The sequence below is a fragment of the Populus nigra genome, chromosome 11, assembly GCF_951802175.1.
Source record: "Populus nigra chromosome 11, ddPopNigr1.1, whole genome shotgun sequence".
In the NCBI taxonomy this organism is placed as follows: domain Eukaryota; kingdom Viridiplantae; phylum Streptophyta; class Magnoliopsida; order Malpighiales; family Salicaceae; genus Populus; species Populus nigra.
The window spans coordinates 14,216,873-14,242,638 of NC_084862.1; the positions used below are offsets into that span (position 1 = coordinate 14,216,873).

At 32.2% G+C, this 25,766-nt stretch overlaps 1 protein-coding gene and 1 pseudogene across 2 annotated transcripts; both read left to right on the top strand.

Moving 5' to 3' along the window:
* Positions 1-2,519: 2,519 nt before the first annotated feature.
* LOC133706310 (probable LRR receptor-like serine/threonine-protein kinase At1g07650) lies at positions 2,520-10,484 on the top strand (annotated as a pseudogene).
* Positions 10,485-16,344: 5,860 nt separating this feature from the next.
* On the top strand, positions 16,345-24,296 carry LOC133668185 (probable LRR receptor-like serine/threonine-protein kinase At1g07650). 2 transcript variants are annotated; one of them, XM_062087930.1, is made up of 24 exons: positions 16,345-16,502; positions 16,822-16,981; positions 17,693-17,764; positions 17,861-17,929; positions 18,005-18,076; positions 18,178-18,249; positions 18,335-18,406; positions 18,530-18,601; positions 18,683-18,754; positions 18,841-18,912; positions 19,009-19,080; positions 19,219-19,290; positions 19,540-19,605; positions 20,241-20,297; positions 20,409-20,444; positions 20,552-20,586; positions 21,132-21,508; positions 21,586-21,781; positions 21,879-22,019; positions 22,325-22,443; positions 22,553-22,763; positions 22,895-23,135; positions 23,618-23,768; positions 23,856-24,296. In XM_062087930.1, exons 1-24 carry the CDS (start codon positions 16,379-16,381, stop codon positions 24,231-24,233), a joined length of 3,009 nt encoding a protein of 1,002 aa, XP_061943914.1. In that variant the 5' UTR covers positions 16,345-16,378; the 3' UTR covers positions 24,234-24,296. The 2 variants fall into 2 exon arrangements, with proteins under 2 accessions (XP_061943914.1, XP_061943915.1); XM_062087931.1 differs by lacking the exon at positions 19,540-19,605.
* Positions 24,297-25,766: the final 1,470 nt, after the last annotated feature.

A 25,766-nucleotide genomic window follows, 5' to 3' on the forward strand; every position in this document is an offset into this window, starting at 1 on the left:
ACATGGAAACCAAGAAGAAAAGAAAAAAGAAATTGAAAAAAAAGTTGAATGAACCAATCCAAAGGTCCGTTGGCCATACACTTTGCCCAGGGATGCAGAGGCTATCGAGATGACTCGAATGCCTACCCAGAAGCTATTGTTTGATTGCCAAACATCAATATGTGCAATGCACATGTGAATCACTTTGTTTTATTAATATTAATATTTGTTAAATAACTAAATTACTTTTAAATTAACTTGATTATGAAAAAAACAATGATAAAAATACAAAAAACCCATAAATATCAGTTAAATAATTTTTGCTTAGAAGGATATATTTTTAATTAAGAATAGGGAAATATAGATTTTTTTAAAAAAATAAAGGGACAAAATAACAAAAGAAAATATTAATTTTGTGAGATGATATAAAGTAAAAACATTACCTCTTTGATGATGTAGTGTATCATACCTTTTAAAAACTGATTTTTTTTTGAAAACATATTAAAATAATATTTTTACGTATTATTTTTTTTGTTATTTTTAATATTAATATATTAAAATTATAAAAAATACTAAAAAATATAAATAGTTTTTAAGAAAAATATATTTTTAAAAAGTATATAAAAGCATTACACTTCCAAACAGATCTTTTAGTTTTTATTTATTTAATTTTTTTTTGTTAATGGTTATCATGAATTTAGATCGAAGCACGATATGTTGTCCTGGCATGAGCACTGAATTGTTGATGAGAAATTTATAAGCACCAGTCGTCGACAAAAAGAATCATTAGCTTCAACTTTAACTGTACACGTGTTGGTAAATGATATCATGTCTGCTATTGGATATTCCTGCGGTATTTGGATTTATTTTCGACCTATTTTTTAATTTTATTATCCTATTTGTTTTCTTGATTAAATTAATAAAATTAAACACAAAATAATAATACAAATTTCTAATTTAATAGAGTTTTATTTGGAAAAATATATTAAAAAATAATATAAATTCATCAATTAGATTTTGCATAACTCCTTAAGTAGTTTCATGATTATTTGACAATTTACAATTATCATTATTGATTAATGCATCGAATTGGCACCTATTTTTCATTAAGTTTTTGCTACTAACTTTAACGTTGATTATGGCCAAAAGATTAATTAAGAGTTAATTATAATTTAGTTTTTGTAGTTTAATAAAAACAATTAGTTAATCTTCGTGGTTAATTTTTAGAAATAATTATTTAATCCCAATATTTTATATTCATTTATAATTTCATCCTTTTTGTCCATGCCATATTCGTTTTCATTTTGTTTTGATTTTTTATTTTAAGAAATAAGTACTTAGGATAGAAAGTTTGATAATAAAAGGCATTTTCTGAAATAAAATACTATTAAATTAAACATGGTAAACACTAAAACATTAATGATTTAATTATTTTTTATATGACAGCGATTAATTAATTAATTTTAATAAACAATAAACACTAAATTCTAATTAATCATTAATTAATGAAAAACATTTCTGATACCCCTTCTATTTTGATGTAGGCATCGAGTTATTGCCTCATATTTTGCATGCCTCCTCGAATTGGAAATTAGATTGCATTTTAAGGCCTATGTTAATTTGTTTTTTATCAGAGTCAAAAGATTTGCAGTCTTATATTAATTATTTAATTTTTTTATGATATAATTTATGTATCAAATAATTATTTCAATTAAAAAAAATTTAAACTTAATAATTTAAAAAATTATTTTAAAACTCACTAACAAGTTCTCTTTTTAAACTTCAATTTTTTTTAATAAACATTGGTTTATATTATTATTCCATAGAGCCACCCAACATGTGATAAACTTTCACCTCAGCATAGTAAAAGCTTAAGAATCCATAGAAAAAACAGAAGGAATCTCATAGAGCCACCCAAGAGAGACTGGTAGGAATCCAACTTTGAAATGATATTCTTTAAGATATTTCATTTTGAGATATTATTCAATACAATTGGATTAATAAATATATTTTACAAAAATATTTTAGAAATAAAAAATAAAAAATATTGTTTCTGAAAATATAGCATCTCTTTTCTATATTTTTATTTTAAAAATACAAAAATTCACTATAAAATTATTTTAAAAACAAGTTTATTTTTATATGTTTATTTTTTAATTAAATATATTTTTGGTTCTATTATTTTTGTTTCTATTATCACGGGACAATAACTAAACGATACACTATCTTTTTAAGAAACTACCAGTGAGGCTCGAAGATGAAATCTTTATATACAATGAGTCTCTTTCATGGTTTTGTGGATTCAAAGAATTATATAGTCGGATACTTCCTCTCCAATTTCCCAATGATATTTATTATTATCAATCTTCCCGTTGACTAAGAGATAAAATGCAAGGGCACAAGTGGTCTAGTACAGACAAAGGTATACTTGAAGAAGTGTGGGCTTATATATATATATATATATATATATATATAAGACAACTTAAGAAAGACCCCACATCATCCTGAAAGGTCAACTATAATGATGCATAAAGCTCTCTCCAGGCAGCCTACTAACTCTTAAAGTGGATTGCAGACTAAGGAAGATGGCTACTGCACTCTCTGATATATTGAGAGTCACGTCTAGCTTACTTATGCTTATGCTACTAATGTTTTGCATGGGAGCAATTAACTTGGAGGCCCAAGTTGGGAGCCTTGCTCCTGATGAAGGTACATATATATATTTTTAATTTGGTTCAGATGGGCAGATTCTTAATGTTTAGAGGAAGACATACACTTGTAATGCCTTCTTCTAGCAGGAGTTTTTTTATCTGCAAAATCCTCACTGCATCATATATACTCGTCGATAATGCAGTCATCAAACTTGATTGTATTGCCGGATTCTGTAACCATGTTAGTAATGGCATCATGCAGTGATTTTCTTACAGAATTCTGTGTTTTTTGCAAACATTTCTTGGCAAGGCATTGTAGAAGCCACCAACTAATCATCCCAGAATTAGAAGTTGAGATTTAATTTTGATTTATGCAGTGGAAGCTCTACTTGAAGTAGCAAAACAACTGGGCAAAAAAGGCTGGAATCGCAATATGAAACTGTGCAATGATACAATTTTACCTCCAAAGCCAGATGATGACAATAAAGTTGTTTGCAACTGCTCATTTCCTGGGGGTTTGTGCCGCGTTATTGCCATGTATATCTCTTCACTTACCACTCCATGCTTTTATTTTCAATTTTAATTTGAGGTCTGAAGGATTCTGATGGGGCCAGTTCAGGGAATGGAGGAATAGTTGTGGTGTATAAAGTCTCTTCAGAAACCCCATTCGATAGTTGAATTTTATATCAAGAAATTCGGATAAATTCATTAGCAGTAAAATTATCTAAAAACAAGTATGATAAGGATCTCAAGGAAAACTTAATCATGCTGAAAATGTCGTGAATAGCAAAGAAAGGATCTCCAGCAAAGAAAATCGAGCAATTGTCAGAAGTTTAGGCTTAAGAGTTTGAAGAAAAGGTGAGTTTGTCGGAAATAATATAAATCTTATTTTGGGATCTCATTTAATAGTTTAAATTTTTGGACTAAAATGATTATTTGACATAACAACATAGTCTTATTGACCAAGTAATGATGAGTTCGAATCTTATCACTCTTATTATTCTATTTCATAAAAATTAAGCATAAAGTTATATGGATCTTGAATCTCGAGGCTTTCATTTTAGATGTGTGTTAGAGAATGGTATAAATTTTTTAGCGTAAGTCAAAAATTTGGTTTTCTATTCCATTGGCTGTTGTAGTTATGTCTTGTATTTTCTTGACATATGATTGTTGATTTGCAATGGTTGAAAGTTTTGAATTCTTACCTTGTATTGAGGAATTGATGGGTCCATGTGTTCTTGCAATGCAGATATCTGAAAAGGCAAGATCTTGATGGCAGTCTCCCAAAAGCTATCGAGAAACTACCACAACTTAAACATCTGTAAGCAGTGCTTCAAATTACTACATTTCTACAGATTGAGTACCGTGAATTTGCATCGTATGATTCGATTTTATTAGAACTCTATCTGCTCTGCAGAGATCTCTGGGCCAACTACCTGAGTGGCAATATACCATCTGAATGGGCTAATACCAAGCTGGAAATATTGTAAGAAAATACTGCTTTCATGTTTTCTAGCCAAGGAATTGCTTACTCATAATTAATAGATTGTATAAACAACAGGTCTATCGGCGTGAATAACTTGACAGGAAAAATTCCTAGCTCTCTGGGAAGGATTACCACACTTAGATCCTTGTATGCATTTTTCTAGTAGTCAATTTCTTGTCTTTTTTATTTTATTTAAATCTGTTCAATTGTCTAGTCAGGAGTAATCCTGAGAGATGGCATTTATGCAGGAACGTTCAGAACAATATGTTTTCTGGAACTGTTCCCCCTTAGCTTGGAGGCTTGGTTAACCTGGAGAATCTGTCAGTTCATTCAAGCTTTTGTATTAGAAATTAAGTCCTAACTGATTATTGAATGCTAAGTGTTTTTCTCCTTTTGTGATTGCAGAACTCTCAGTGCCAATTATCTCACTGGAGAGTTACCCCAGGCTCTCACTAATCTTACCGGATTGAAGGAACTGTAGGTTCTCATTTCACATGGTTATTGTGTATCATACTCATTAGTTGCAGCATTTGATATTACAGATGCATGTCTTTACTCTCAAAGTTTCTTGATTCTGTGTTTTCCGTTCGGCGAAAGCAGAAGTCTTAGCAGCAATAACTTCACTGGAGGAATACCTGATTTTATTCAGAGCTGGAAACAACTTGATATATTGTACGTGCTAGTTTCTACCACAAGCTCCGAATCTCATCACTGAAGCAGAACCCTAATCCCCCTTTAATTTTGTATTAACAGAGAGATCCAAGCTGGTGGTTTCACTGGACCCATTCCTTCAAGCGTATCTCTCTTGACTAATCTAACTGATCTGTAAGATATTTGTTTTAAATTTATGGTCTCAGTTACAACTTTAATCCTGAACATCTCACATTTATATGTCGGCTAATATTGAGCAGAAAAATAAGTAACTTACTTGGAGATGGTTCAGAGTTTCCCAACCTAGAATCTATAGCAGGCATTAAGTATCTGTGAGTTATTCTTGCAGCTGATACTCTCATACCAGGATCAATTTAATTTACAACACAGTATATATTTAGCTCACATGAAATTAATGTATATTGCAGGATGTTGAGCAACTGCAACTTGTCAGGAAATTTTCCCATATATTTGACCAGAATGGCACAGCTGAAAATTTTGTAATTTACTCTATCCCTTGTATATCATCCATTCTGTCAATCATCTACATGAGCTACATTATTATTTGTAAATAACTTTCAAAATGCATTATGAACCATGGTCTTTACCCTCTTTTTCCCTCTTCTTTTCGAAAACAGGGATCTCAGTTTCAACAGATTAAATGGTTCACTTCCAACAAATTATGATGGCCTAAAAAGCTTGGAGAAAATGTAAGTATACTATATTATATTACCTTCTGAAAATGTAACTATACTATATCTTGTGGAAAGAATGGAACAAAATTAATTTTTTTTAATAAAAATGTTGACCAGAGCTGATCCGATAGCTCAATCTTTTTCAAGTTATTCTCATGGTAGAGTACAGCAATTATGATGATAAACTTGTCCTCTAGACAGTCTTTTACAATGATAGCCTTGGACAAATGTTCAACCAAATGACAATTTTTACTTTCTGCATAGGTATCTTACAAGGAACATGCTTACAGGGCCCATCCCAGATTGGATCGAGAAAAGAGATACTCGCTAGTATGTTAGTTCTTTTTTTAATTTCTGTATATAAATTATGATTTTTGAGATTTTTGTTTGTGATATATTTTCTTTTTACTCAATTAGAATTATTGAATATTTTATCCATTAACTCTCCCCTGAAAGACTGAAATGATCAACTTCAGTTCGCCTTTATCGGAACAATGTCAACCCAAAAACTTAATCATCAACTTCAGGTTTCCCTTATCCTATAACAGATGCGTGTCTCTAGGTTTAATAATATGTCCTAGTCTTTGAAGAGCTATACTGATGAGAAGTTTCCAGATAGTTTTCAGTACAGCGTGCATGAATGATCAAACTATCTCCAAGGTTTCATTTAGTTATTGTCCTAGAAAAGAAAGGACAAATACAGTAGGGACAAAAATGTGTTTTGTTACAGTAACGAAGATGAAGATATAAAAATAAATTTGTATAGTTTTGGATTGAATTTTTATCTGTTAAAATCAGAAAAGACGTGAGGTGAGGACATGTTCTTTATATCCCAACTGTCTTCATCTCCTGTCTATTCATCTCTTCTGCATTGAGATAGCAACCAAAAGCTAACATGTGCATGCAATTTTCTAAACAAATCAGAAATACTGGCTGAATGTTTAAGGAAGCTATCTTTGTGTGCAGCGAAATCGATCTTTCTTACAACAATTTTACTTCGGAAGCAAAATGTAGAGAAACACTGTAAGATTGATTTCATTTTCCTTGCCTTGCCTTTGATTTTGAAAGTCTGCTTCTTTTCACATCACCGTTCACTTCATAACCTACAAAACTTAACTCTTCCTGTCTTGCCAGAAATCTGTTCAAAAGTACTTGGGGAGGGAACTATTCGTAAGCTTCTACTTTGATAAATATCTAAAACATAGATCATTTTATTTTCTTCTTCTCTGTCATTTCTTTTAAATAAGCTGATGATTCTATCTGGCCAATCTTTCCAGGAAACCTGTTGAGTGCCTGAGTGCTTGTTCTGAAGGTACTCTTAAATTTGTAAAGCTATCCGCTTTTACATTTCACCTGGAAGTAGACAGAAAAATGATGCAGGAACAACCTGTCAGCCTAGACTATATATTTATTTCTATTTTCGTTGGATCATAGCATCTCAGTCATAAACTCAATGGTCCTTTTGCGTGTGGCTACCCCATCATGCATCCGACCATCCCAAGAGGAAGATGATGCTCTGCATCATCCTCCTCTGGAAAGAAATCGAATCTAAGACCTTCAACTGGTGTAGGAATAAACAACCAGTTGATCCCAAAAGCCTAGACAAATGTTAACGGACAAACTTATTCCTATTTTCACTATATAATAAATATAAAGGTCCTATTATGTGGGCATTTACATCGTGGGTCCCACCACGATTTCCACTCTAGGAGGAAAAGGATGCTCCTGCATCACAAAATCTTAATTGTTTCTGTTCTGTTTGCTCCGATTTAGCGTACGGTCTGATCCTAACATTTCTTGTGTTATAATTTGTTTAATCATATCGGTGGCCATGACCATTTTTATTTCTATGAATAGAGCGATATTCAGTGCACATAAATTGTGGGGGACCAGAAGCCACCATTGGAAACACCATCTACGAAGCAGATAATGAGCCAGGAGGTGCAGCAAAATATGCGTCCAAAAGAGAGGATTGGCAAACAAGTACCACAGGACATATCTGGGATGTTCCTGCTTCCTTGGATAACTACATAGCACAAAACAAGTCCATGCTCAGAATGGACAACTCTGTATTGTACACAAATGCACGCCTCACTCCTTTGTCTCTCACATACCACGTTCCCTGTCTGGTAAATGGGAATTACAAAATCAAGCTGCACTTTGCAGAGATAGTAATCAGGGATAACAGATCCTACTACAGTCTAGGAAGACGGATATTTGATGTTTATATTCAGGTATCTATTAATTAAAAGATCATAGATTCATTCCTTATGCAATAGGTGACAGTTTAATTGAAGAATTGTTCTCGCAGGACATTGTTGTGCTGAAGGATTTTGATATAGTGAAGGCAGTGGGAGGGGTGGATAAGGTATACATTTATAATTATACAGCACCTGTAACCAATGGAGCTTTAGAGATCCGCCTTCATTGGGCCGGGAAAGGAACAACAATGTCTCCCAAAAAAGGAATATATGGTCCTCTAATATCAGCCATTGATGTGGAATCTGGTAGGTTGACATATAATGGAATGACATAGTAATGAAGGAATAATTAGTACTGTGATCTGACAATACTTGCTCTTGCTGCAATTCTATTTCTGCCTAGACTTCAAGCCACCTGTTAAAGGCAGGAGGAAGAGATTCATTGTCGCTGGAGCTGTGGTTTTGCCATTATTCCTCATTCTCATACTTCTATCCACTCTTTGGTGGAAAGGTTATTTGGGAGGAAGGAAATCGAGGGATCGAGGTACAGTTGATACATTTATTTGATTTTGCGAATTCTAGTGAGGAATCCAGCCACTAAAATAACACGGCAATAAGCAATTTTCTGCATCTTATTTGCTGTATGTCTATCCATGAATGTATATATTTGTCAAAGAATTATCTCAATCCAAAGGTTTAAACTGCTTGGCGAAGCTAAAGGAATGGTTTTATATTACTCTCTAGCAATGGTTTACTTGTAGGACTGCAAAAACCATCTGTGTTCTTCCTTTGATGAATCATTCATGCAGAACAACTAACATATACATATCCTCTTTGTTCCTTGGGTAGAACTTGTTGGGTTAGATCTTCTTACTGGTATCTTCACCTTCAGACAAATCAAAGCCGCAACGAATGACTTTGATCCAGCAAACAAACTTGGAGAAGGTGGTTTTGGCTGCGTCTACAAAGTATAGTACAGATTTTTGTTTTCGTCTAGCTATTTATCCACTATATTATTTATTTTCTCTTATCAAATCAGCAACTTATTTTCTTTGTCTAAAATTATTCTCATTGCAGGGAGTACTATCAGATGGCACTCAGATTGCGGTTAAGCAGCTTTCGGCGAAATCAAAACAGGGGAATCGCGAGTTTGTGAACGAAATAGGCATGATTTCTGCTTTGCAACACCCAAATCTTGTTAGATTGTATGGATGTTGCATTGAGGGGAAGCAATTGTTGCTGGTATATGAATACATGGAAAACAATAGCCTTGCGCATGTTTTGTTCGGTAGGCCTCTGATCACTTCCCCATAGTATCTTATATAAAGTAATGAGAAAGAAAACAAGTTCTTTGAATGGCATATAGATAGAATTAGTGAAGAAGAAACTGATGGGTTGGGTTATGCATGATGATTACAGGGACAAAGGAAATCAAGGCAACGAAGCTAGACTGGCGTACAAGGCAGAGGATATGTGTAAGTATAGCGAAAGGTCTGGTTTTCCTGCATGAGGAGTCGACACTCAAAATTGTTCATAGAGACATAAAAGGTACCAATATCCTTCTTGACAAGGACATGAACGCCAAGATATCTGATTTTGGAATGGCCAAGCTTGATGACGAGGACAACACCCACATCGACACCAGAGTTGCTGGAACAATGTGAGTTTCTGATATTAACACATGAAAAATCCTGAAAAGAAGACATTAACAAACTGTAAGGAAAACACACAAGTATTGTCATTTATCTAAGATAGCTTTTAGTCTTAAACAGTATGATGCTGTAACTGGGCTCAAGTGCCGATGGAAGGGGTTAGCTTAAAAATATGTGGTGGGCAGGCATCTAGGGTTCAAATCACACACCGCAGGGTTCTCATGGATCAGGGTTTCCCCATCTATGGCTGTGTTCCTCTAAGACTAACCCTTGGAGAGGTTTTAGTGAATATGCATTATATGGTTACTAGATAGGGTAAGTTATGCCCTATCTAGTAACCATATAATGGTAAACGAATATACTATTCACATTATCATCCAGGGTTCGAAATCCTATCAAAAACAAAAACAAACTATAGACATTTAGCATTTTTTACATGTTTTAGAGAGGCAAACTAGTAAAATGTCTCTGAGTTATTCTTTCTGTGCAGGGGATACATGGCACCGGAATATGCATTATATGGTTACTTAACTTACAAGGCAGATGTATACAGCTTTGGTGTTGTAGCGTTGGAAATTGTTTCTGGGATGAACAACGTCAAATTTAGGAGGGATGAAAATTTTGTATGCCTTCTAGATAGGGTAAGTTATGCCCATTTAGTCTCTTAATTGTCTGTTCATGTTTACTCTTAGTCAGATATATATCTAATTTTTTTTTGGTTATTTCAGGCTCTATATTTACAAAAAAATGGGGACATAATGGAGATGGTTGATCCAAGATTGGGGTCTGAATTCAACAAGAAAGAAGTGGTTAGAATGATCAATGTAGCCCTGCTATGCACAAATCAGTCTCCAGCACTTAGACCTACAATGTCTACAGTAGTGAGCATGCTTGAAGGAAAAACTGATGTCGAGGAACTAGTCATGGTTCCAAGCACATTGGGTGATCCATCAGGGTATGCTACGGCCTTACATAACAAGTTCGCTCAATCTTCTGTCAATGGAAGTTTAAGTGAAACTCAGTCCCTCGTGAAGTCATCAGAGGGACCGTGGACTGCTTCTTCCTCTTCATCAGCCCAGGATCTTTATCCAATTAGTAAAAGCTGATGCCACGAACCACAAATTTTTTATCATGAAAAATCATGAATAAGAAACAGATTGCTATTATCTTTTATTCGTGATTCATGTTTCCTGGTATGAATCATTACTCATTAATCAGTACTTATTATTGCTAGTGTATATATCCTATAGTTAATGGAGTGATTATATGTAATATTGACTTTATTTATGCAAAAAAAAATATTTTTATTTATAATAATAATTATTTAAGTTTGATTAATAAACCTACAGTAACAATTATTCCCATAGAAAGTCAATCCAATTTGGTGACAAGTCCCCATATCAAATCCTTCATAACAAGCAATTACAAAGATTTCTTGAAAGTCTTGATTATATTTTATACTTCTACCTTAATCTCAGCCATATTTGCAAGCCTTTTACATGATAGACTCAAGAAAAATCCTCTACCTTAGTCTATCCGACACATTTCCATTGTTGCAAACCTTTACATCTTTTGCCACACAGCAAGCTATTTTATGTATTTTCGATTCTGATATTGAATGTATCAAAGAAAATTCAAATTCCCCGCTAGAATTCCTCAAGAAGAGAATTTTTTGCTATCTAAACAGGAAGACAAAGACAAAGGAAAAGGCATCATGCTTTTATATTCTAAAAAGACAAGTAACCTTGAGCTTTACAAATCAACAGATCCTAATCTTTCAAAATCCAAAGAGGTGGTAGTTTCAAATCCTTGTTCTCACGTTTTTTTTTTTTTTCATAGCCTATACCCTATAAAATGTTTCTTAATTTTTTTTACGTGGAATAACTATATTTATAACTTATAACTCTATGAAATGTTTTTTCATGGAATTTTTTTTAACTTTTCTACGTGAAATAACTATATATATTCATAAAAAAAACGGAATGATTTCTTAACTTTTTCATATATATATATATATATATATATATCCCCTCTATTCACATGTACATATATATAAAGACTACATGCACCTGTAGTTTCTTAACCATTCAACAGCCCAAATACTCAGCATTATTCGTCCCTAGAATGGCCTAAAGGACCAAATTCCTTTCCAAAATTATAGTATAAACTAAAAAAGAAAGAAGTTTTATTGTAGTGTTTTTATTTTTAATTATTGTTCATCAACGTGGATTTTAATAGTGATTTTTTTGAAATTTTCAATTTGATTTGTTATTATCTATTTTTAGATCTCCACATAAAAAAAAATCAAAAAATAAAAAATATTGTCGGAAGAAAACAAAAAAATATATAGCAGTGAAAAGAGGACACGATGGCACCCAGAAAATGACTAAAGATTGGTTGAGGAAATTTAAAAATACAAAAATTAAAATTTGACAGTAAATTTTCGATTGATGAAGGCTCTATTGATAAAGAAAATTCAATTTGAGGAAGAAAAATTTAAAATTGAATGTTTAAGGAACCAATTAGAATTTGTTTAAGGTTTAATTGAATTTATGGAAAGTTTAATTGCAAGAAAATTTGATTTTTTAAGTTAATATAGGCTTTAATTAGAATAAATTAAAGTTTAGGCGTCGCATTATAATTTTTAAGATTTATCACAGTAGAAAAAATAATAATTAAAAGAATATGAATCAAATTTTGTAGGTAAAAAAAAAAACTGAAGGAGAATGAAATCCTAAAAAAATCAATTTTAAAAATCATCTCAAATAAAATAAATAGCAATCAAAAGAACAACGATCAAATTTGATAAATAAATAAAATTTAAAGGAAAATCAAATTAAATGGTTGCTTTGAAAATTAAAAAAAAAAATGAAAAAAAAGATGAATGAGCCAATCCAAAGATCCGTTGGCCATACACTTTGCCTAGGGATGTAGAGGCTATCGAGATGACTCAAGTGCCTCCCTAGAAGACATTGTTTGATTGTCAAACACAATATGTGCAATTCACATGTGAATCACTTTGTATTATTAATATTAATATTTGTTAGATGACTAAATTACTTTAAAATTAACTTGATTATGAAAAAAATAATAAAAATACAAAAAAATCCATGAATATCAGTTAAATAATTTTTGCTTAAAATGATATATTTTTAATTAAGAATAGGAAAACATAGATTTATAAGTATATATTTTATTTTTTTTGTTATTTTTAATATTTATACATTAAAATTATAAAAAAAACAAAAAATATATTTTTTAAGAAAAATATATTTTTAAAAAGTATATAAAAAGATTACACTTCCAAACAGATCTTTTAGTTTTTATTTATTTAATTTTTTTTTTGTTAATGGTTATCATGAATTTAGATCGAAGGAGGATATGTTGTCCTGGCATGAGCACTGAATTATTGATGAGAAATTTATAAGCACCAGTCGTCGACAAAAAAATCATTAGCTTCAACTTTAACTGTACACGTGTTGGTAAATGATATCATGTCTGCTATTGGATATTCCTGCGGTATTTGGATTTATTTTCGACATATGATCATGGTGGAAGGCATTAAATTTAGACCTAATAATATTTCTCATATTAAAAATGTTTGTTGGGTTTTATCTAGTAGTTTTAATCTTAGATTGAGGTTATTTTTTAACAAAATAATATAATTTTAACAACCGAATATTACCTATTTTTTAATTTTATTATCCTATTTTTTTCTTGATTAAATTAATAAAATTAAACACAAAATAGTAATAAAAATTTCTATTCTAATAGAGTTTTATTTCACAAAATATATTAAAAAATAATATAAATTCATTAATTAGATTTTGCATAACACTTAAGTAGTTTTCATGATTATTTGACAATTTACAATTATCATTGATGATTAATGCATCGAATTGGCACCTATTTCTCATTAAGTTTTTGCTACTAACTTTAACGTTGATTATGGCCAAAAGATTAATTTAGAGTTAATTATAATTAATTTAGTGTGGAGGACTGGAAAACCAACACACGGAATCTCATAGAGCCACCCAAGAGAGACTATTCTTTATGATATTTCATGTTGAGAGATTATTCAATACAATTGGATTAATAAATATATTTTATAAGGATATTTTAAAAATAAAAAATAAAAAATATTATGTCTGAAAATATAGCATCTTTTCTCTGTATCTTTTATTTTAAAAATATAAAATTCATTGATTTTGGATGCATTGAATCTAGATGCAGAGCCACACCCAATACTTTTAAATCCGGTTCCGCAGAGACTTGGTTCTGGTTGCTGTCCTTATATTTATCATTATATTACAATACTTTAAAAATATAAAAAAAAATTAATTTAAATTAAAAAAAATTAAAAAATTTTAATTTTTTTAAAATATTTTTAAAACATAGAAATAAACATGCTTTAAATTTAATCCAATCTAAAAATAACAAAAAATTATCATCACTCAACTTTTATACAATATAAAAAAAAATCAAATTAATTTATTTGCTTTTTACAATATAAAAAAAATCAATAAGAGAAAATAAAAAAATTTAAAGAGGAAAAAAAATAAAATTAAAAATATCTTAAAAAAATTAAAGATGAAACAAATTAGTTGTCAGTATACTGGGTGCTGCTCTGTTATGCGCTATTCATGATGCTATTGTAGAAAATACTTTAGTTAGAGATAGTGATAATGTAAATACATTCCTTGCTTTTAACCTAACTCAAACATTTTTACATTAGAAAAAAAATTGTTATTAACCTGTTGTGGAGCACAGGTCAATATGCTAACTGATATATTATTACGTAATGATTATTTTTTAAAAATATATTGAGATAATATATATTTTTTTTTAAAATTGATTTTTTATATCATCACATCAAAATAATACAAAAATATAAATAATATATTAACTTGAATTAAATAAAAAAATTCAAAAATTCAAAATTTTTTTAAAGTATTTAATTTTAAAAGACAAAAACAATCATGTTTTAATAAGAAAATTCAACTCAACTTCAAACCAAAAAAAATATCATTACCTAATTTTTATACAGTAATATAAATTTATTTTCTTTATCCTATAACAAAAAAAATCTAAAAAAATAAATAAAATTAAAAATATCTAACAGCCTAATAAAATTCAATAATATGAGGTCGGCTGCCCAACAACACGTAATACCTAATAGTGGTGTGCCTGGCTGAAAGCATATAAGACAAGGTAAGAAAGACCCCACATCATCCTGAAAGGTCAAACTATAATGATGCATAAAGCTCTATCCAGGCAGCCTACTAACTCTTAAAGTGATTGCAGACAAAGGAAGATGGCTACTGCACTCTCTGATATTTTGAGAGTCACGTCTAGCTTACTTATGCTTATGCTACTAATGTTTTGCATGGGAGCATTTAACCTGGAGGCCCAAGTTGGGAGCCTTGCTCCTGATGAAGGTGTGTGTATATATATATAATTTGGTTCAGATGGGCAGATTCTTTAATGTTTAGAGGAAGACATACACTTGTGATGCCTTCTTCTAGCAGGAGTTTTTTTATCTGCAAAGAGCGTGTTTGGCAGTGTGGTTGCGGGTGTTTTTCAAATAACTTTTCGTGCTAAAATACATGCCAATGATATTTTTTCATTTTTTAAAAATTATTTTTGACATCAGCACATCAAAACGATCCAAAACATACTAATCATATTAAATTTTAGCAAAAAAAAAAAATTTAAATTTTTTAAGAATGCAGCCATAGCCGCGTTCCCAAACGAGCCCAAAATCCTCGCTACACCATACTCCTCGATAATGCAGTCATCACTCATTTAAAAAGAAAAGAAAAAGGGGGTATTTGTAACAATAATAAATAATACATTTTAAAATACTTTTTATTTAAAAATATATTAAAATAATATTTTTTATTTATTAAAAATTTAAAACAATTTGATGTAAATTAGATTGTCCATGGAGTTCTTAAAATCGCAGCAAAGAGCTAGAACAGTCAAGCATTAGATTCATGTAAATTCTTTGATCCCAAACGGTCACATGAGTTATGTCAACTATAGTTGTCGTGATCTAGGATATGAAAAGAAAAGAAAAAGTTTGGATTAATAAATATATTTTAAAAATAGCGTAATTATAACAACTCTCGCAATATAAAAAATACATTCAAATTTCTATTTTATTTTTTACATTGATATTAGAGCTAGATTCAATATAAAAAATACATACAAATTTTTATTTTATTTTTTTACATTGATATTAGAGCTAATATTTTGGTCAAATATTATGGAGGACTAGAAAACCAACATGTGCTAAATTTTCATCTAAGCATATTAAAAGCATAAGAAAACACACAGAATCTCATAGAGCCACCCAGGAATCCAACTTCGAAATGATATTCTTTAAGATATTTCATTTTGAGAAATTATTCAATGCAATTGGATTAATAAATATATTTTAATAATAAGAAATAAAAAATATCGTTTCTGAAAATATGTTATTTTTTCTTTGTATTTTCTATTTTAAAAATATAAAAATTCATTGGAAAATTATTATATTAGAGACAAATTTATTTTTATGTGGCTATTTTTTTTAACTAAATATATTTTTAGTTTTATTGTTATTGTTCCTATTATCATTAGATAATAATTAAATATTATCTAATAAAAAACGTTGATATACCATTTTTTAAGAAACAACGAGTGGGGCTCGAATATGAGATCTTTATATACAATGAGTCTCTTTGATGGTTTTGTGGATTCAAAGAATTACATGTGAACGTAAAATTCTTCTTTCTTATAGTCGGATACTTCCTCTCCAATTTCCCAATGATATTTATTATTATTTTTGGACCTACCAATCTTCCCGTTGACTAAGAGATAAAATGCAAGGGCACAAGTGGTCTAGTACAGACAAAGGTATACTTGAAGAAGTGTGGGCTTATATATATATATATATATATATATATATAAGACAACTTAAGAAAGACCCCACATCATCCTGAAAGGTCAACTATAATGATGCATAAAGCTCTCTCCAGGCAGCCTACTAACTCTTAAAGTGGATTGCAGACTAAGGAAGATGGCTACTGCACTCTCTGATATATTGAGAGTCACGTCTAGCTTACTTATGCTTATGCTACTAATGTTTTGCATGGCAGCAATTAACTTGGAGGCCCAAGTTGGGAGCCTTGCTCCTGATGAAGGTACATATATATATTTTTAATTTGGTTCAGATGGGCAGATTCTTAATGTTTAGAGGAAGACATACACTTGTAATGCCTTCTTCTAGCAGGAGTTTTTTTATCTGCAAAATCCTCACTGCATCATATATACTCGTCGATAATGCAGTCATCAAACTTGATTGTATTGCCGGATTCTGTAACCATGTTAGTAATGGCATCATGCAGTGATTTTCTTACAGAATTCTGTGTTTTTTGCAAACATTTCTTGGCAAGGCATTGTAGAAGCCACCAACTAATCATCCCAGAATTAGAAGTTGAGATTTAATTTTGATTTATGCAGTGGAAGCTCTACTTGAAGTAGCAACACAACTGGGCAAAAAAGGCTGGAATCGCAATATGAAACTGTGCAATGATACAATTTTACCTCCAAAGCCAGATGATGACAATAAAGTTGTTTGCAACTGCTCATTTCCTGGGGGTTTGTGCCGCGTTATTGCCATGTATATCTCTTCACTTACCACTCCATGCTTTTATTTTCAATTTTAATTTGAGGTCTGAAGGATTCTGATGGGGCCAGTTCAGGGAATGGAGGAATAGTTGTGGTGTATAAAGTCTCTTCAGAAACCCCATTCGATAGTTGAATTTTATATCAAGAAATTCGGATAAATTCATTAGCAGTAAAATTATCTAAAAACAAGTATGATAAGGATCTCAAGGAAAACTTAATCATGCTGAAAATGTCGTGAATAGCAAAGAAAGGATCTCCAGCAAAGAAAATTGAGCAATTGTCAGAAGTTTAGGCTTAAGAGTTTGAAGAAAAGGTGAGTTTGTCGGAAAATAATATAAACCTTATTTTAGAATCTCATTTAATAGTTTAAATTTTTGAGCTAAAATGATTATTTAACGTAATAACATAGTCTTATTGATCAAGTAATGATGAGTTCGAATCTTATCACTTTTATTATTTTATTTGATAAAAATTAAGCATAAAGTTGTATGAATCTCAAATCTCGAGGCTTTCATTTTAGATGTGTGTTAGAGAACGGTATAAATTTTTTAGTATAAGTCAAAAATTTGTTTTTCTATTCCAATGGCTGTTGTAGTTATGTCTTGTATTCTTGACATATGATTGTTGATTTGCAATGGTTGAAAGTTTTGAATTCTTACCTTGTATTGAGGAATTGATGGGTCCATGTGTTCTTGCAATGCAGATATCTGAAAAGGCAAGATCTTGATGGCAGTCTCCCAAAAGCTATCGAGAAACTACCACAACTTAAACATCTGTAAGCAGTGCTTCAAATTACTACATTTCTACAGATTGAGTACCGTGAATTTGCATCGTATGATTCGATTTTATTAGAACTCTATCTGCTCTGCAGAGATCTCTGGGCCAACTACCTGAGTGGCAATATACCATCTGAATGGGCTAATACCAAGCTGGAAATATTGTAAGAAAATACTGCTTTCATGTTTTCTAGCCAAGGAATTGCTTACTCATAATTAATAGATTGTATAAACAACAGGTCTATCGGCGTGAATAACTTGACAGGAAAAATTCCTAGCTCTCTGGGAAGGATTACCACACTTAGATCCTTGTATGCATTTTTCTACTAGTCAATTTCTTGTCTTTTTTATTTTATTTAAATCTGTTCAATTGTCTAGTCAGGAGTAATCCTGAGAGATGGCATTTATGCAGGAACGTTCAGAACAATATGTTTTCTGGAACTGTTCCCCCTGAGCTTGGAGGCTTGGTTAACCTGGAGAATCTGTCAGTTCATTCAAGCTTTTGTATTAGAAATTAAGTCCTAACTGATTATTGAATGCTAAGTGTTTTTCTCCTTTTGTGATTGCAGAACTCTCAGTGCCAATTATCTCACTGGAGAGTTACCCCAGGCTCTCACTAATCTTACCGGATTGAAGGAACTGTAGGTTCTCATTTCACATGGTTATTGTGTATCATACTCATTAGTTGCAGCATTTGATATTACAGATGCATGTCTTTACTCTCAAAGTTTCTTGATTCTGTGTTTTCCGTTCGGCGAAAGCAGAAGGCTTAGCAGCAATAACTTCACTGGAGGAATACCTGATTTTATTCAGAGCTGGAAACAACTTGATATATTGTACGTGCTAGTTTCTACCACAAGCTCCGAATCTCATCACTGAAGCAGAACCCTAATCCCCCTTTAATTTTGTATTAACAGAGAGATCCAAGCTGGTGGTTTCACTGGACCCATTCCTTCAAGCGTATCTCTCTTGACTAATCTAACTGATCTGTAAGATATTTGTTTTAAATTTATGGTCTCAGTTACAACTTTAATCCTGAACATCTCACATTTATATGTCGGCTAATATTGAGCAGAAAAATAAGTAACTTACTTGGAGATGGTTCAGAGTTTCCCAACCTAGAATCTATAGCAGGCATTAAGTATCTGTGAGTTATTCTTGCAGCTGATACTCTCATACCAGGATCAATTTAATTTACAACACAGTATATATTTAGCTCACATGAAATTAATGTATATTGCAGGATGTTGAGCAACTGCAACTTGTCAGGAAATTTTCCTATATATTTGACCAGAATGGCACAGCTGAAAATTTTGTAATTTACTCTATCCCTTGTATATCATCCATTCTGTCAATCATCTACATGAGCTACATTATTATTTGTAAATAACTTTCAAAATGCATTATGAACCATGGTCTTTACCCTCTTTTTCCCTCTTCTTTTCGAAAACAGGGATCTCAGTTTCAACAGATTAAATGGTTCACTTCCAACAAATTATGATGGCCTAAAAAGCTTGGAGAAAATGTAAGTATACTATATTATATTACCTTCTGAAAATGTAACTATACTATATCTTGTGGAAAGAATGGAACAAAATTAATTTTTTTTAATAAAAATGTTGACCAGAGCTGACCCGATAGCTCAATCTTTTTCAAGTTATTCTCATGGTAGAGTACAGCAATTATGATGATAAACTTGTCCTCTAGACAGTCTTTTACAATGATAGCCTTGGACAAATGTTCAACCAAATGACAATTTTTACTTTCTGCATAGGTATCTTACAAGGAACATGCTTACAGGGCCCATCCCAGATTGGATCGAGAAAAGAGATACTCGCTAGTATGTTAGTTTTTTCTTAATTTCTGTATATAAATTATGATTTTTGAGATTTTTGTTTGTGATATATTTTCTTTTTACTCAATTAGAATTATTGAATATTTTATCCATTAACTCTCCCCTGAAAGACAGAAATGATCAACTTCAGTTCGCCTTTATCGGAACAATGTCAACCCAAAAACTTAATCATCAACTTCAGGTTTCCCTTATCCTATAACAGATGCGTGTCTGTAGGTTTAATAATATGTCCTAGTCTTTGAAGAGCTATACTGATGAGAAGTTTCCAGATAGTTTTCAGTACAGCGTGCATGAATGATCAAACTATCTCCAAGGTTTCATTTAGTTATTGTCCTAGAAAAGAAAGGACAAATACAGTAGGGACAAAAATGTGTTTTGTTACAGTAACGAAGATGAAGATATAAAAATAAATTTGTATAGTTTTGGATTGAATTTTTATCTGTTAAAATCAGAAAAGACGTGAGGTGAGGACATGTTCTTTATATCCCAACTGTCTTCATCTCCTGTCTATTCATCTCTTCTGCATTGAGATAGCAACCAAAAGCTAACATGTGCATGCAATTTTCTAAACAAATCAGAAATACTGGCTGAATGTTTAAGGAAGCTATCTTTGTGTGCAGCGAAATCGATCTTTCTTACAACAATTTTACTTCGGAAGCAAAATGTAGAGAAACACTGTAAGATTGATTTCATTTTCCTTGCCTTGCCTTTGATTTTGAAAGTCTGCTTCTTTTCACATCACCGTTCACTTCATAACCTACAAAACTTAACTCTTCCTGTCTTGCCAGAAATCTGTTCAAAAGTACTTGGGGAGGGAACTATTCGTAAGCTTCTACTTTGATAAATATCTAAAACATAGATCATTTTATTTTCTTCTTCTCTGTCATTTCTTTTAAATAAGCTGATGATTCTATCTGGCCAATCTTTCCAGGAAACCTGTTGAGTGCCTGAGTGCTTGTTCTGAAGGTACTCTTAAATTTGTAAAGCTATCCGCTTTTACATTTCACCTGGAAGTAGACAGAAAAATGATGCAGGAACAACCTGTCAGCCTAGACTATATATTTATTTCTATTTTCGTTGGATCATAGCATCTCAGTCATAAACTCAATGGTCCTTTTGCGTGTGGCTACCCCATCATGCATCCGACCATCCCAAGAGGAAGATGATGCTCTGCATCATCCTCCTCTGGAAAGAAATCGAATCTAAGACCTTCAACTGGTGTAGGAATAAACAACCAGTTGATCCCAAAAGCCTAGACAAATGTTAACGGACAAACTTATTCCTATTTTCACTATATAATAAATATAAAGGTCCTATTATGTGGGCATTTACATCGTGGGTCCCACCACGATTTCCACTCTAGGAGGAAAAGGATGCTCCTGCATCACAAAATCTTAATTGTTTCTGTTCTGTTTGCTCCGATTTAGCGTACGGTCTGATCCTAACATTTCTTGTGTTATAATTTGTTTAATCATATCGGTGGCCATGACCATTTTTATTTCTATGAATAGAGCGATATTCAGTGCACATAAATTGTGGGGGACCAGAAGCCACCATTGGAAACACCATCTACGAAGCAGATAATGAGCCAGGAGGTGCAGCAAAATATGCGTCCAAAAGAGAGGATTGGCAAACAAGTACCACAGGACATATCTGGGATGTTCCTGCTTCCTTGGATAACTACATAGCACAAAACAAGTCCATGCTCAGAATGGACAACTCTGTATTGTACACAAATGCACGCCTCACTCCTTTGTCTCTCACATACCACGTTCCCTGTCTGGTAAATGGGAATTACAAAATCAAGCTGCACTTTGCAGAGATAGTAATCAGGGATAACAGATCCTACTACAGTCTAGGAAGACGGATATTTGATGTTTATATTCAGGTATCTATTAATTAAAAGATCATAGATTCATTCCTTATGCAATAGGTGACAGTTTAATTGAAGAATTGTTCTCGCAGGACATTGTTGTGCTGAAGGATTTTGATATAGTGAAGGCAGTGGGAGGGGTGGATAAGGTATACATTTATAATTATACAGCACCTGTAACCAATGGAGCTTTAGAGATCCGCCTTCATTGGGCCGGGAAAGGAACAACAATGTCTCCCAAAAAAGGAATATATGGTCCTCTAATATCAGCCATTGATGTGGAATCTGGTAGGTTGACATATAATGGAATGACATAGTAATGAAGGAATAATTAGTACTGTGATCTGACAATACTTGCTCTTGCTGCAATTCTATTTCTGCCTAGACTTCAAGCCACCTGTTAAAGGCAGGAGGAAGAGATTCATTGTCGCTGGAGCTGTGGTTTTGCCATTATTCCTCATTCTCATACTTCTATCCACTCTTTGGTGGAAAGGTTATTTGGGAGGAAGGAAATCGAGGGATCGAGGTACAGTTGATACATTTATTTGATTTTGCGAATTCTAGTGAGGAATCCAGCCACTAAAATAACACGGCAATAAGCAATTTTCTGCATCTTATTTGCTGTATGTCTATCCATGAATGTATATATTTGTCAAAGAATTATCTCAATCCAAAGGTTTAAACTGCTTGGCGAAGCTAAAGGAATGGTTTTATATTACTCTCTAGCAATGGTTTACTTGTAGGACTGCAAAAACCATCTGTGTTCTTCCTTTGATGAATCATTCATGCAGAACAACTAACATATACATATCCTCTTTGTTCCTTGGGTAGAACTTGTTGGGTTAGATCTTCTTACTGGTATCTTCACCTTCAGACAAATCAAAGCCGCAACGAATGACTTTGATCCAGCAAACAAACTTGGAGAAGGTGGTTTTGGCTGCGTCTACAAAGTATAGTACAGATTTTTGTTTTCGTCTAGCTATTTATCCACTATATTATTTATTTTCTCTTATCAAATCAGCAACTTATTTTCTTTGTCTAAAATTATTCTCATTGCAGGGAGTACTATCAGATGGCACTCAGATTGCGGTTAAGCAGCTTTCGGCGAAATCAAAACAGGGGAATCGCGAGTTTGTGAACGAAATAGGCATGATTTCTGCTTTGCAACACCCAAATCTTGTTAGATTGTATGGATGTTGCATTGAGGGGAAGCAATTGTTGCTGGTATATGAATACATGGAAAACAATAGCCTTGCGCATGTTTTGTTCGGTAGGCCTCTGATCACTTCCCCATAGTATCTTATATAAAGTAATGAGAAAGAAAACAAGTTCTTTGAATGGCATATAGATAGAATTAGTGAAGAAGAAACTGATGGGTTGGGTTATGCATGATGATTACAGGGACAAAGGAAATCAAGGCAACGAAGCTAGACTGGCGTACAAGGCAGAGGATATGTGTAAGTATAGCGAAAGGTCTGGTTTTCCTGCATGAGGAGTCGACACTCAAAATTGTTCATAGAGACATAAAAGGTACCAATATCCTTCTTGACAAGGACATGAACGCCAAGATATCTGATTTTGGAATGGCCAAGCTTGATGACGAGGACAACACCCACATCGACACCAGAGTTGCTGGAACAATGTGAGTTTCTGATATTAACACATGAAAAATCCTGAAAAGAAGACATTAACAAACTGTAAGGAAAACACACAAGTATTGTCATTTATCTAAGATAGCTTTTAGTCTTAAACAGTATGATGCTGTAACTGGGCTCAAGTGCCGATGGAAGGGGTTAGCTTAAAAATATGTGGTGGGCAGGCATCTAGGGTTCAAATCACACACCGCAGGGTTCTCATGGATCAGGGTTTCCCCATCTATGGCTGTGTTCCTCTAAGACTAACCCTTGGAGAGGTTTTAGTGAATATGCATTATATGGTTACTAGATAGGGTAAGTTATGCCCTATCTAGTAACCATATAATGGTAAACGAATATACTATTCACATTATCATCCAGGGTTCGAAATCCTATCAAAAACAAAAACAAACTATAGACATTTAGCATTTTTTACATGTTTTAGAGAGGCAAACTAGTAAAATGTCTCTGAGTTATTCTTTCTGTGCAGGGGATACATGGCACCGGAATATGCATTATATGGTTACTTAACTTACAAGGCAGATGTATACAGCTTTGGTGTTGTAGCGTTGGAAATTGTTTCTGGGATGAACAACGTCAAATTTAGGAGGGATGAAAATTTTGTATGCCTTCTAGATAGGGTAAGTTATGCCCATTTAGTCTCTTAATTGTCTGTTCATGTTTACTCTTAGTCAGATATATATCTAATTTTTTTTTGGTTATTTCAGGCTCTATATTTACAAAAAAATGGGGACATAATGGAGATGGTTGATCCAAGATTGGGGTCTGAATTCAACAAGAAAGAAGTGGTTAGAATGATCAATGTAGCCCTGCTATGCACAAATCAGTCTCCAGCACTTAGACCTACAATGTCTACAGTAGTGAGCATGCTTGAAGGAAAAACTGATGTCGAGGAACTAGTCATGGTTCCAAGCACATTGGGTGATCCATCAGGGTATGCTACGGCCTTACATAACAAGTTCGCTCAATCTTCTGTCAATGGAAGTTTAAGTGAAACTCAGTCCCTCGTGAAGTCATCAGAGGGACCGTGGACTGCTTCTTCCTCTTCATCAGCCCAGGATCTTTATCCAATTAGTAAAAGCTGATGCCACGAACCACAAATTTTTTATCATGAAAAATCATGAATAAGAAACAGATTGCTATTATCTTTTATTCGTGATTCATGTTTCCTGGTATGAATCATTACTCATTAATCAGTACTTATTATTGCTAGTGTATATATCCTATAGTTAATGGAGTGATTATATGTAATATTGACTTTATTTATGCAAAAAAAAATATTTTTATTTATAATAATAATTATTTAAGTTTGATTAATAAACCTACAGTAACAATTATTCCCATAGAAAGTCAATCCAATTTGGTGACAAGTCCCCATATCAAATCCTTCATAACAAGCAATTACAAAGATTTCTTGAAAGTCTTGATTATATTTTATACTTCTACCTTAATCTCAGCCATATTTGCAAGCCTTTTACATGATAGACTCAAGAAAAATCCTCTACCTTAGTCTATCCGACACATTTCCATTGTTGCAAACCTTTACATCTTTTGCCACACAGCAAGCTATTTTATGTATTTTCGATTCTGATATTGAATGTATCAAAGAAAATTCAAATTCCCCGCTAGAATTCCTCAAGAAGAGAATTTTTTGCTATCTAAACAGGAAGACAAAGACAAAGGAAAAGGCATCATGCTTTTATATTCTAAAAAGACAAGTAACCTTGAGCTTTACAAATCAACAGATCCTAATCTTTCAAAATCCAAAGAGGTGGTAGTTTCAAATCCTTGTTCTCACGTTTTTTTTTTTTTTCATAGCCTATACCCTATAAAATGTTTCTTAATTTTTTTTACGTGGAATAACTATATTTATAACTTATAACTCTATGAAATGTTTTTTCATGGAATTTTTTTTAACTTTTCTACGTGAAATAACTATATATATTCATAAAAAAAACGGAATGATTTCTTAACTTTTTCATATATATATATATATATATATATATCCCCTCTATTCACATGTACATATATATAAAGACTACATGCACCTGTAGTTTCTTAACCATTCAACAGCCCAAATACTCAGCATTATTCGTCCCTAGAATGGCCTAAAGGACCAAATTCCTTTCCAAAATTATAGTATAAACTAAAAAAGAAAGAAGTTTTATTGTAGTGTTTTTATTTTTAATTATTGTTCATCAACGTGGATTTTAATAGTGATTTTTTTGAAATTTTCAATTTGATTTGTTATTATCTATTTTTAGATCTCCACATAAAAAAAAATCAAAAAATAAAAAATATTGTCGGAAGAAAACAAAAAAATATATAGCAGTGAAAAGAGGACACGATGGCACCCAGAAAATGACTAAAGATTGGTTGAGGAAATTTAAAAATACAAAAATTAAAATTTGACAGTAAATTTTCGATTGATGAAGGCTCTATTGATAAAGAAAATTCAATTTGAGGAAGAAAAATTTAAAATTGAATGTTTAAGGAACCAATTAGAATTTGTTTAAGGTTTAATTGAATTTATGGAAAGTTTAATTGCAAGAAAATTTGATTTTTTAAGTTAATATAGGCTTTAATTAGAATAAATTAAAGTTTAGGCGTCGCATTAT